General features: G+C 40.0%; 1 protein-coding gene across 1 annotated transcript; it reads left to right on the top strand.

The window, feature by feature from the left end:
- Nucleotides 1–12140: 12140 nt before the first annotated feature.
- Nucleotides 12141–12947, top strand: LOC145107066 (uncharacterized). Its single transcript, XM_079043943.1, has 2 exons — nt 12141–12680; nt 12879–12947. The coding sequence occupies exons 1-2, from the start codon at nt 12141–12143 to the stop codon at nt 12945–12947; spliced, it is 609 nt and encodes a 202-aa protein (XP_078900069.1).
- The last annotated feature ends 553 nt before the right edge of the window (nt 12948–13500 follow it).

Here is a 13500-nt window from a genome sequence, read left to right as displayed (position 1 = left end):
CGAATGAGAAGAATCAAATTAGGCAGAAAGATAAAAGTTTCTCAAATCTGAAAAGATGGGAGAGTACTTTAGTATCATGTTTTGTGATCATCTTAATGATTTAAGAACCACATCACAATTGGTCTTCTAAGGACATCTTAGTGCATTCTTATGACTAAGAAGAGGAGTCATGAATTGTTGAAATGGTTAAATCAAGAAGATGATTCATACTTCGTTTCAAAACAAGTCTTAGAGTCATACTCCAAGATTATAAGTTGAGTGACATATCTTCAAGAAAGGTTTATAACACTTGTCAAATGTAAGAGTAAAAGTGTCCTAGTCTTGTACATTTGAAGTTGGTAAGTTGTGATGTTTTGGATTAAACAAAGACCAACTAAGGCCAATTGTGTGAAGTGTTTGTCTTGATAAAGAATCCGCACTATCCCTTGAATATTTGGCAAGAGAGTCTTATATGTCAAGAGGACAGTGGGAGTCTTAAAGGTCTTGAAAGTCTCAAGAACTAATCAAGAGTAAAACCTGAGGTTCTTCACTAGCACACGACTTGAGGTTTATAACCTATCGTGTTGACATACTTCTATTTCTGTGCCCATTCCAGTTAAAGTTGGTTTTACATATGAGTTCTTAGAGTTCTCAAATTGGTTGCATAACAACTTGGAAGCAATGGCAGGCCCTGTACTGCCAGGTGGCAAGAAGTTAAGATTGCATAAGTTCAGTCCATATGAGTTTGGATTTGTCACTAACCTTGTCTTGTGATTATGGTTTTGACAGATTCACATGGATAAGAACACATACACCATAAAATCTAAGGGTCATAAGGTTTCTCTCCGATTCATGAAAATGATGGTGAGGAAACACTTCCACCAAGTAGATTTGAAGCAGATGGCAAAAGGTCTAAACAATTGAGACTATGATTACGGCATCCCTTTTCATAGTTCTGAAATTGTTTAGACACACATGCATGCTATCTAAGGAAAGGTGTATGATTTTGATAAAGTTTTATCAAAGCATCTCGTATCAGAAATCTGAACTTTGGTAAGGAAGTCAATAAAGTATTGATTTCTAGAAGTCCAGCTGATTTCTGAGTACATGTCAAAGCTAGTGGGAGCATAAGTGTTATGCTAATAATCATCATGTTAGTGGGAGCATGATAATTATTGTTACTGTTGCAAGTTAGCAATGTTAATTATAGAAAACAAAAGTTTCAATTCGTGAGGCTGCAGGGATTGAAAAAGTTGTTTTGCTATAATTAAGGGAGAGGATATACTTCGTTTCAGTTCTAAAGGCTTAGATTGAGACCTTAATCATCTTTAGTCAAGAATATATATATGAATTTCATGTTGGATTGGTTCAACTTAAGGAAATTCTATATATTGCGTTCTCAAAATTCGATTATGATTACAGCATCCCTCTTCATAGTCAAATTTTTAAAACATGGCAAATAAAAATATTGTAGCAAAAGACTGGTCTAGAATCATGTTTTTATGTGAGACATCATGAATCGTGTACCATTTGCTTTAGGTACAGGATCGATTGCATGTGCTATAATATTTGTCATTTCTAAATTTTTCCAAATGCCCAGAGGCATTAAGAAGGGAAAAGGTCTAGAATTGGATATGACTAAAATGATTAAGCAATTGTCGAGGACAATCTGAGGTTTACCAAAGATTGGTTGCTCAGGGACAGTTGGAAGTATAATGCTAATTTTGGAAGGACCATATTGACATATTCTGAAAAGAGGCATCTCTTATTCAGAAGTGATAATCAAAATGAGAATATGGAGTTGTGTCCATAGGTGGAACTTATTTGTGTAAGATTAGAAAACTTAATGCAAGAAGCATGTCCAAAGCAATGTACTTTGAATATGAGACTTAGTTTCCATGGAGTTGATCTCCATTGGAACACCTTATAATGACTGTTGACAAGTCTTTGTGACTTTGTACATATTCATTACAGGAGGGTCAGTGCATATAAGTTTAAAATCTAAACAGATTTCGATAAATGATAGGAATTTGAAATTCTCACATTTTTCGATAAGGATTTGGGAGTGTGAAATTAGAATCATTGAAATTATGTTCAATTGGTTTATTTCACAAAGTAAGGATCATAGACAAACATAGAGTGCATACTTGGTGTATGGAAAAGCTATTGTTTAAGAAAAACATAGTGTACATGCTTGGAGCATGGGACAACTAGTGTTTTTAATTCAAGTATAAAGTTGATAAAACCGAAACAATGAATAATGAGTAATCAGTATGGTGATAAATAAAAGTGTTTATTTATATTCATAGGGTTTGATACCATATTTGATTCATTTATTCTTGTGTTTCACTTTGCATGTTTTGACTTCCAGAATAACTAAGTCGCTCTTCCTGAATGATTAAGTTATTCAAACCATCCACAGTCGGTCATATGTTGGAAGTAGATATGAATCAAGATTGTCATGGGTTGGTTTGTAGAGGTCCAAGTTGGTGGACAAAGTGGTGCTACAACACTCATGAGTGCTCATACGTTCTGAGTATTGGATTCAACCCGCGCTCATTTGAATCACTTCATGGATTTTATCACGAGTGATCATGAGACGATAATATCTTATATTCTTCAAACCTAGAGATATGAGTTGTTACTATGAGTTGGTTGTACATTGATTGCACGAAAACGCATTCGGTAACTCGATGTTATAAAACGTGCCTTTGTGTATGATTCAACAAGTAGTAGAACAAGCCATATGAGTCGAAGTTTATCCATTCCTTTTACCTTCGGGATAAACGCGATATATGTGTGCCCCTCGATGATTTAAAGATGATACATGTGAGTGCTTGGCCAAGCCAGGACTGATTTGATTTGTTCAATCAGTCAGTCATCATGAATCGGAAATTGGGAAACAACAAATGAACAGAGAGAATGATTGATAATCCATGTCTCGGTCCATATGATATCTAGAATGGAGGAATATATGATCCCTTATCTAATGGACAAGTCATTGACAAAGGTCAGAGTTCATCGACAAGATCAGAGTTCGACAGAAGCTTTTGAGAGCTACGATTGCTGATCGGTTCCTGAATTCATACGCAATAATAGTTTTAGACTTATCCAAGTGGGAGACTGTTGGATTAATGTCTAAGTCCATAACTATAATTGGTAAGACTTGACCCGACCCGGCATGGTCCATTTGGGTTGCATGGCATCATGCATTTGGATAGACTATAATGAGAGAAATAACACTTAAGGTTGGTTAATATATTATAAGTTCTAATATATTAATAAGGTTATTTAATTAGTATTGATCAAGAATTAATTTGGAATTAATTAAGTGATCAAAAGGAGACTAATTAAATATATGGGTTGATTGTGTAAATCATTCATTCTTATATATGTGGGCTTGTGATCCAAGATTCTTTATGTTGGACTAAGTCCATGGGGTGACCCATGGATACTCCATGGAGGTTAAAATCCATGGAGCATAAGGAATGGGTAAAGTTATGAGTTACATGGTGTAACCCTAATAGCCACCATATAAAAGAATCCCATGGCTCAAGAAATCGTGCACTAATGTGTGAATATGAGGGCTAGACGATTTCAAGGAGTGTTCCATTTCTCTCAAGTCATTCCATGTGCATTTGGTGTTGTGTGAACCATTTGAGGTGTCACACTTGGGGCACTAGGCACTCAAGCTTCATGGAGACAAGCTACATCAAACAAAGGTATGTATTCTATCCATTTGATTACCCAAGTATCAAGTATTTTATGCTAGATAGGGTAATACCTTGGAAAGTTCATAATTGCATGTATAATAGAGAAAACATAGATCCAAGGTATTTAGGGTTGCATGTACACTGAGGAGTGTTAGAATGCGCAAAACCCATCACCTTCCACGTATCCCAGTTGAGGAAGTGTATAGCCGATGAGACGGCAGTAGTGCCGCTAGAGGACATTCAGGTGGATGCGAGCCTGAATTACGTTGAGAGGCCGATTGCGATCTTGGATCGGAAGATCAAGGTTCTGAGGAACAAGGAAGTGTCCTTGGTTCAGGTCCAGTGGCAACACCACAGAGGATCCGATTAGACTTGGGAGCCGGAGTCAGAGATGCGGGAGCAGCATCCAGAGTTATTTGCGGAGAACGACTTCGAGGGAGAAGTCTGATTCTAGTGGGGGAGAATTGTAACATCCCGAAATTCAGGTATATTCCTTTGACCCTTTTCTTTCCCCAAGTTGTCAAAATTAGCCCTTAAAAGAAAGGTTTGGCTTTTGAGTACGCTGGGCGTAAGGAGGAGTACGCTGCGCGTACTCATGAGCATGTTATTGACGCGGAGTCTACCCACTACGCTGGGCGTACCATAGTGTACGCCAGGTGTACTAGGTTCAGATTAAAACCCTAATTGTGGGGGGTGAGCCCTATATAAGGAACATTATGGCCTCCTTGTTGGCCACCATTTCCAGAGACTTGTCCACCAAAAACCCTAATCCTTGTTCTTATAGCTAGAGAGTGCCTTTGAGAGCTTGTTGGTGTGTTCTTGAACATTAGAAGTGGAAAGGAAGCTTTGGAGAAGAAGGAGTGAGAGCTCAAGCACTTGGATCTGAGCTTAGCAGTGTGGGAAGCTTCACTTGGAGCTATAAAGCTTCAAGCTTTCCTACTCTTTTCTTTTATTTTTTGTATGGGGTGTTTTAGGGTTTTTGTCCCCAAAGTTGATGACTTTGTGAGTTAATGAGCCCCAAGAATCCGAGATCTGTCCCTTGTTAGTGTATTTCATGTTATAGAGTCATAAAAATCCAATCTTGGACGTTAGAAGTGAGCCATGCATGAGATATGAGCTCTTTAGTGAAGGAAGTGATGTGTTTTGGGTGATGATGACCATTACAGCCATGCAAATGCGTAAAGTCTTCGACTTTATGGATTAGGAGGCTGTAGGAGGTCCAGATCTGTATTTTGAGCCAAAGTCTTAACTGATTAAGACCTTAAGTGAGGAAATAGTGAAACTGGGACTTATGCTGGGCATAATCCCAGTACGCGCAGCGTGGGGGTCGAGCTCCCCGAATCTGTGAAGCCTTCGAGTACGCCCAGCGTATAGAGCTGGTACGTGCAGCGTACTCCAGAGGGCTAACTTTCGTTGACTTTTAGGGTCTAGTCAACATGTGGACTTTTGGACCATTAGAGGGGTAAAATTGTCTTTTAGCCTTCTGAGATAACATAGGAAGGGATTTGTCTAGCCTTGGGAACCATCATTGATTTAAGATAATTACTTTATGTGATTAGGCGGGGGCTAGGTTATTGTTCCGAGTGCGGGGATACCGAGCACGTGAGTTACTAGACATCATACGAGGTGAGTCTTCTCACCATACCTTACCTAGAGTGGTAATTATGTGTGACCGGAAGGTCTTATGTGTTATGACGAGTATGTGATATATCTTTCTATGTGATATGTATATGTTATGTATGTTATGAGTAGCATTGTATGGACCGGAAGGTCAGTATGTTATGGACCGGAAGGTCAACAGTGTATGGACCGGAAGGTCAACAGAGTAGGACCGGAAGGTCTACTCAAAGGGTGGGACCGGAAGGCCCCTGAGACACATTGACCTGAAGGTCTCGTAGAGATATAGCCTCGAGTGGCTAGTTGTATGTATGTGGTATTTTAGGGAACTCACTAAGCATTTATGCTTACCGTTTATGTGATATGTGTTTCAGGTACCAGCGAGGATCGCGGGAAGGCGCTGGCATGATCTGTACACAGTGATGAAGTTTTATGTATTTGAGATCTTGGGATTGTTTTATTTGGAGGACATGTGTTACATTGGATTTTAATATTTATTATGAATGAAATTATGTTTTAAAAATGAAAAAAATTTGTGTTGGAAATTCACGTTGTTACACTTTCCATGAGTACTAAATGGATACAAGTTATATAAAACCCAGAGTAAACAAACAATCGGTTGTGTGTATCTGCCCTAAGCCCACAACCAAACAAGGAACAGGAAATGAGGTGGTAGGCACACATCCCATTGTTTGTTAGATCGTCGTTGTATATAACCCTGGCGTATTCACTTGGTACTCACGGAGTTAACTGTCATAGTTCCTTTATATTTGATGAAAATATTCTTTAAGAAAACCCTTATTTCTTATAATAAAAATGGTAACCACAGTAGTTCCTTCTATAATCACTTAGTTTATACTAGCTATATATAATCTAATATCGAACAGAGAGTTAATTGTGTGAATCTGCCCTAAGCCCACAACCAAACAAGGAACAGGGAATGAGGCGGAAAGCACACATCCAACTACCTATCGGATATTAATTATATATAACCTTGATGTATAAACTAAGGTATTATAGGATTAACCACCTAAGGTCCTTTAAGTTATACTGGTTTAATAAAATGGATTAAACCCTTTACTGGTAAGTTTCTAGTTTTGTATACCAAACATTCTGATTTGAAAAGTATATTTTGTACTAGAAAACTGTGCATTGAATTAGTGTCCTATGACCTGACCTATACCTAGTACCCCTTATGAATACTTGGTGTATACGGAACATATATATAGCTAAGATCGAATAGATAGTAGACTGGGTGAATCTGCTCTAAGCCCACAACCAAACAAGGAACAGGAAATGAAGCGGAAAGCACACATCCTACTACCTGTCGGATCCGATTAATATATATCCCTGATGTATACACTAAGGATTCATAAAGTTAACATTATAGGCACCCTTTCTACTGAATGTACTAGACTCGACTGTTCTGTTTTTCGTTTGTAAAATGTAAGTTTTCCCTAGTTTATAACTATCTTGACTCGAAAATAGTTTGCATTAACTTTCAAGTGGAACTGTCACAATAATGAAAGCAATAGGAAAATATAAGTACACAGTTGTCTTTTGAATTGACATCCTGACATACTGATTACCTTAAAACGTAATTGATTTATTAAGGTCATAATGTGATGAATAGTCCCCATACTATACGCTCTCCCTGCAAGAGATTCTGGGAACCAAACGCGACTTCAGCCAACCAGTTGTTGAGCCGTGAAGTAGGCTCACATTTAAGTTATATGATCATGTATACCCAATTTTACTATCACCTTTTTTTTAGAACAATGAGTTAGTGATTCATTGGTATAATTAGATCCTGTAGTTGTTCTATGGTATAGCATCTTAGTATGTTCGTTCTGTTATAGTATCTTAGTATGTTCTTTCTGTTATAGTATCTTAGTATATTCTCTTTGTTTTCGCGTATTGTTTCTACCTCCCTGTTTCTCTTTATAGTATGCTCTAGTATATAGGATGAACTGAACCCCTAAACTATACACCTTATATTTTACTAATATTTTACTTGAACTGTTACTGAAAACACTCATTTTTCTACTAAGTTATGCTTGTACTTTAAAAATGGAGTTTTGTTAAACTATAAAGTAACATAACTTTAAAAGAGTTTTTGAAATGTTTTGATCACTTATAAAAGACATAAGCAATTTTTTTAAAGATGTTTATAACAACCAATTACACAATTATCATTGTGTTCAACTTGAATTCCCCCCATAAAAGCATTTAAAACAATTTAAAAGATTGATTACAGGGGTATGAACTCACCTTATGTGGGCGATTCAAACGAATATGTGCGTAAGGATGAGAAGTTCCACGAATGAATTCTCGAGACACAAACGAGTCCTAAATGACATATAATGGCATATTTTTACATAAATATAGGGTTTAGAAGCAACCAAATGCAAGGAAACACCTTAAGGGACTAGGAAACACTTTGACCAAGTGTTGGAATCACATGTGATTCATCTAAGTGGAGTGTACGGCCACTTTCAGGAGTGTGCGGCCATGGGTGTGCGGCCAGGGAGTATACGCGACCCACTCCTATACTCAATGCTTGAATGTACAGAGCTTTGAACCTTTAAACGGACTCTAAACAAGGCTAAATGATAGCATAAACGAGTCTGACACTCAGTTGAGTTGACTGGCTGGGCTTTACAAGGCAAAAAATTTCGGGTTGTCACATGGTTATTCAACATTGTCAGGATTAGTGGTTTTAGTAATCGTTATTGATTGGCGGAGGAAGCCGCCAAGGGAAGCAGCTCGTTGTTGAGACATTAGTTGGAGCATCTATCTTTGGACTTCAAGATTTGGGGGTGGGATCATTCGAGCATTAGGGACTGTTGGTTTCCCTGGGATTCAGGAAGTTTTCATCTAGTTATTAGAAGCGTGCGATCATATGGGGGTTGGCTAGTAAAGGAGTACTAGTTGGAAAGGCCTGGTTGTCATCAGATCGATCGTTGGAAAGTAAGAAGAATTGGGAATTCTCAAATTTTCATGTATTGTGAAGACTTATTTGAATCTAAGTGGGGGAGAATCGTCCCGGAACGCAAAAGCAGGATCGATTTCGAAACTGGGATAAGTTTCGCATCGTTTTCAGGAAGGAAGACAACCCTATTGGCTGCTTGGTTTAAGTGTTGTGCGAGTTGGGAGTTTGATAAAACTCCCCAGCATGTGAATCGCGTCTTCTCGGTGCTTGATAGCAGAATTTGGGAAATCAGGTTGGGATTCTAGCCATGAATTAAGTTCAGTTGTGTGTTAGGTCGAGTGCGTGTCGACCGGTATGGAAAGTTTTGTAAGACTGCGGAGGTAGTCATAGCATTCACTAGCGATCAGGTAGTATGGGAAGTGTTGTAAGACTGCGGGGGTAGTCGTAGCATTCACTAGAAGCAGATAGTGCTAGAGTGATGTAAGTCTGTGGGTGTAGCCGCAACATTCACTAGGTTAGTAGATAGCATGAGCGCGTTATTAGGACGCGGAAGGGACAGTAGTAACCACCAGTTCGGGTGTAGCAGTGAGGATATGGAAATCCACGGATGGGTTTATGGGTTTCCCCAGAGGGATTAGACCTGGTTAGGCCAGTGATAAGACTGTAGGAACGTCACTACAGTTATGAGATCAAGGAAGCAATGGATTGCTTAAGGTTGCTTGTGATGTAAGGCCACCATTGGTCATGTAGCAATCGCTTTTAGCCGTGGATTTGGTAACGACGGGATTCGACGCATGGATCCGATCGGTTGGATCAGAAAGTTGTTAGAGTCGTAGTGGCATGATAACTAGTAGCAATTAGTTCCAGGGAAGGATTTCATTCGGAAGTCGTGTGAGGCAACTATGTGGGAGTCTTTAGCTCCGCGACCGGACCCTACGATTGAGTGGAACTGACGTGTTTGGTATTCCAACCCGAGGGTTCATTGGACCAAACATGTGCGCGACACGAGGGTATTCCATCCTAGGGATGACTGGACCCGTCGTAGGCATGCGTGGTATTCCAGCCTGAGGCTGATTGGGCCAGGTATAAGTATTTGTGCTTATGAACCGGTTATGATATGTATGTGGTTCGGGAACTAAAGGATCATAGTTAGCAGTGTGGGAATTATGATTCGGTTTTCTAGTGGGAACCTCAGGTTATCAGAAGTTGAGTAGCCAGTTGGGAGTTAAGTGCAATGCATTCGACAATGATCCAGTGTGGGCAGTCTGTTAGGGAGCCAGACCATCACGAGACTTCAGATTTCGGATTGAGTAAATGTGATCATATTGCAAGGGATTTGTTTATCTTCAGGTCTTGGAACCCTGTGAGGGTTGGTTACGGTTGCCTTGGAAAGGCTAGGGTGGAGCTCGGGATTGTAGTGCGAGTTATTCGGTGCTTGACCTGCAGGATGGTCAAGGCTGAACATCAGAGGCCGCATGGCAGGTTGCAGCCTCTCGAGGTTCCCATGTGGAAATGGGAGCAGATCACGATGGATTTCATCACCAAGTTACCGAGGACGGCCAGGGGTTTTGACGCTATCTGGGTCATCGTGGATCGATTGACCAAGAGTGTCTATTTTTTTAGCTATACGGGAGAGTTCGTCAGCAGAGAAATTGGCCGAGGTATATATCCGCGAGATCGTTGCTCGCCATGGGGTACCAGTTTCTATCGTTTCAGATCGTGATGTTCGGTTCACCTCCCGATTCTGGCAAAAGTTCCACGAGAAACTGGGCACATGGCTTCACTTCAGTACAGCCTATCATCCGCAGACTATACAGACTCTCGAGGATGTGTTGAGGGCTTGCGTTATTGACTTCGGTGGGAGCTGGGACTCTTACCTACCGCTTGCAGAGTTCTCCTACAACAACAGCTTCCACTCCAGCATAGGTTCCCCACCCTTCGACATGTTATATGGACGGAGATGTCGCACCCCAGTTTGTTGGGGTGAAGTTGGTCACTGGGTGATGGGCAGAACCAAGGTGGTTCTGCAGACTACTGAGAGGATTCAGTAGATTAGAAAGCGACTGTAGACCGCACAGAGCCGGCAGAAGAGCTACGCCGACCGGCGCCGATCTGAGTTGGAATTTCAGGTTGGTGATATGGTACTCCTGAAGGTTTCACCTTGGAAGGGTGTCATCCGCTTCAGGAAGAGGGGAAAATTGGACCCATAGTATATTGGCATTCCAACCGAAAGGTTGAGGGCCTGGGGTATTCCATCCCGAGGATGATTGGACCCATAGTATATTGGCATTCCAACCGGAAAGGTTGAGGGCCTGGGGTATTCCAACCCGATGGTTGATTGGACCTATAGCATGTTGTTTATGATTATATGTGTATTGTTGTGGATATGGGTATTTTGGGGGAACTCACTAAGCTTTCGGGCTTACAGTTTCAGTTTATTGTTTCAGGTGCATCAGGGGATCGTGGCAAGGCAAAGGCGTGATCGTACAGCTCCTCACTTTTTATGACTTTGTTTCTGGGATACTTTGATATGATACATTTTGAAAACAAGTTTTGTAATGGTTAATAGATCTGAAATGTTTTTAAAAGTTTTAAATTGGCTTGAATTTTATGGGTGTTACATCAAAAGGGCGGTTTGGGATAGTGGATCTACAAAAGCTTCGGGTCTAAATGGTTTTAGTTTTGGGTTTTTCAAACGTTATTGGGATCTTGTTGCAGTGGATATTAAGGCGTTTGTGAATCATTTTTTTCTTCATTCTTTTATTCCAAAGGGGTGCAATCCTTCTTTTTTTCACTATTATTCCAAAAATTAGACACCCAAAAACTGCAAAAGATTATAGACCCATTAGTCTTATCGGTTGCCATTATAAAATTATTTGTAAACTCTTAGCAAATCGTCTGGTGGAGGTTATTCATAGTGTTGTTAGACTTGAGCAATCCGCCTTTATTAAAGGCACACAAATTCTGGATGGTCCTTTTCTCTTGAACAAAGTGCTTGCTTGGAGTAAGGAGTCTAGAAATCCTATGGTGCTTTTTAAGGTGGACTTCGAGAAAGCCTATGATTTTTTATCATAGGAATATCTTTTGGAAATCATGTTGATTATGGGATTTGGTTCCAAGTGGTGTGGGTGGATTAAGGAACTATTGACCACTGCTAGGGCTTCAGTTTTGGATAATGGTTCCCGGAAAGATGAATTCCAAATGCACCGGGGTTTGAGACAAGGTGATCCGTTATCCCCCTTTTTCTTTATCCTGACTATGGAAGGTTTACACGTTGCTTTGATGAGGGCCCGGATGGGGAATATGTTTAGGGGTATTTCTATTTTAGGAATTGAGATTTCTCACATTCTTTACGCGGATGATGTTATGTTGGTCTCTTCTTGGAATCCTGAAACTGCGAAACGACTTATTCGTATTCTGAAGTGTTTCTACTTGGCATCAGGTCTGAAAATCAATTTGGCAAAAAGCAAATTGATAGGTGTGGGAGTTCCATATTCCCAAGCCCTTGATGTGGCAGATAATATTGGTTGTGCAGCTTCAAACCTCCCATTTTTGCATCTTGGTATTCCTATGGGCCAGACTATGACTCAAATTTCTGTTTGGGCCTCCGTGATTGATCGGTTTCGGTCTAAGCTGTCGATTTCGAAGACTAAGAGCCTTTCTTTCGGAGGTCGTCTGACGTTGGTGAAGTCTGTGTCGGGTTCTTTAGGGAGCTACATGATGTCCACTTTCGTTACCCCCTCTCGGTTTTGAAGGATTTACAGGGATTGAGGACAAGATTCTTTTGGGGTGCAGATAGGGACGAACGTCGTGTGCATTGAGTTAGGTGGGATAGAGTAATAGCTTCAAAGGATGAAGGAGGCTTAGGAATTGGAATTCGTTTCTCTTTTAATAGGGCTATGGTATTTCGTTGGTGGTGGGGGTTTTATCAGAGCCCTGATCTTTTGTGGATTAGAGTGATAAAAGCTATTTATGGTTCGGATGGTGCTTGTGTTAATTTTATCTCTCCTACTAGTGGGTTAGGCCCTTGGGTTGGGTTTATTCGTATGTTCCCTGAGCTGAGACAGAAAGATATTGACCTTTATTCTTTTTTCCCCATTAGAGTTGGAGATGGGACAATTACTTCTTTTTGGCATGATGTGTGGAGGGGTGATGTGCCTTTGTATTCCATCTTCCCTAGAGTATATCTTCTAGACTTGCACAGACATGTTTCTATTAGCGAAAGGTTATCTATGGGTTTGGGGCTTAATGCCTTTAAACGTAATCCTAGAGGAGGAGTGGAGCAGGAACAATGGGACAACTTTATTTTACTTCTGCAGGATTTCCGTCTCCAGTCGGTTCCAGATAAACTGGGTTGGGTTCTTGATATGTCGGACACTTTTTCAGTTTCTTCAGCTCAGATATATTTGGACAGTCTTATGCTCTTCACAGGTGGTCATGTTACTCGTTGGAATAATTGGATTCCAATTAATATTAATATTATTATTTGGAGGATTAGACTTTCTAATATCCCTACTAGAGAGCGATTATCTCATAGGGGTATATTGGTGGATTCCATTCTTTGTCCCATCTGTTCTTTTAGGGTGGAGACTATTTATCATATTTTTTCAGAGTGTTTTGATTTGATTGTCTTATAGTCTCGTATTGCTGTTTGGTGGGGTGTTAATCTTCCTTCTCAAATAACTATGGATTCTCTTATCAACTAGGCGATGTCTTTTCCTTGGAGAATCGGTCAGCGAAAGCTTTTGATGCAGTGATTTTAATTTTGTTTTTTTGCATTTGGGATTTCATAAATGCAACGATTTTTGGAGAGGCTAATCCCAGGAAATATTTGATTTTTGATGATGTTGTTTTTAAGTCTTTCTATTGGATATCAAATAGGTGTACAAAAGCCAATCTTAGTTGGTCTTCTTGGCTTCATAATACTATTTGAGCAACTATTTTGATGTAATTCTTTTTCTAGCTCCTTGCTTGTTCTTAACAATATTCTGTCGTTCCAAAAAAATCACACCAAATTTAGCTTTAGACTCGACCGTGTGGGCACGGTAAGGACTGTGGTTTACCACGGTGGACAGTGGGAACACCGCCCCCACCCTGTGGTCTCCATTGCGGTTTGGCCGCATGCAGCTAGAATTGGCTGCATCATCTCTCTTTTCCTTTCCCTTCCCGACGTTTGAACGGTCAAATTTTAAAATTCTATTTTTTTCCTTTTTTACCTATAAATGAAACTTCACAGCCCTTAATTTACCACACCTAAAT

This window comes from Lactuca virosa, chromosome 4 (assembly GCF_052849685.1).
Source record: "Lactuca virosa cultivar CGN04683 chromosome 4, Lactuca_virosa_CGN04683_v6, whole genome shotgun sequence".
Lineage (NCBI taxonomy): Eukaryota > Viridiplantae > Streptophyta > Magnoliopsida > Asterales > Asteraceae > Lactuca > Lactuca virosa.
Note: the sequence above shows the minus strand (reverse complement) of the source record. Positions and strands in the feature narration are given on the sequence as shown.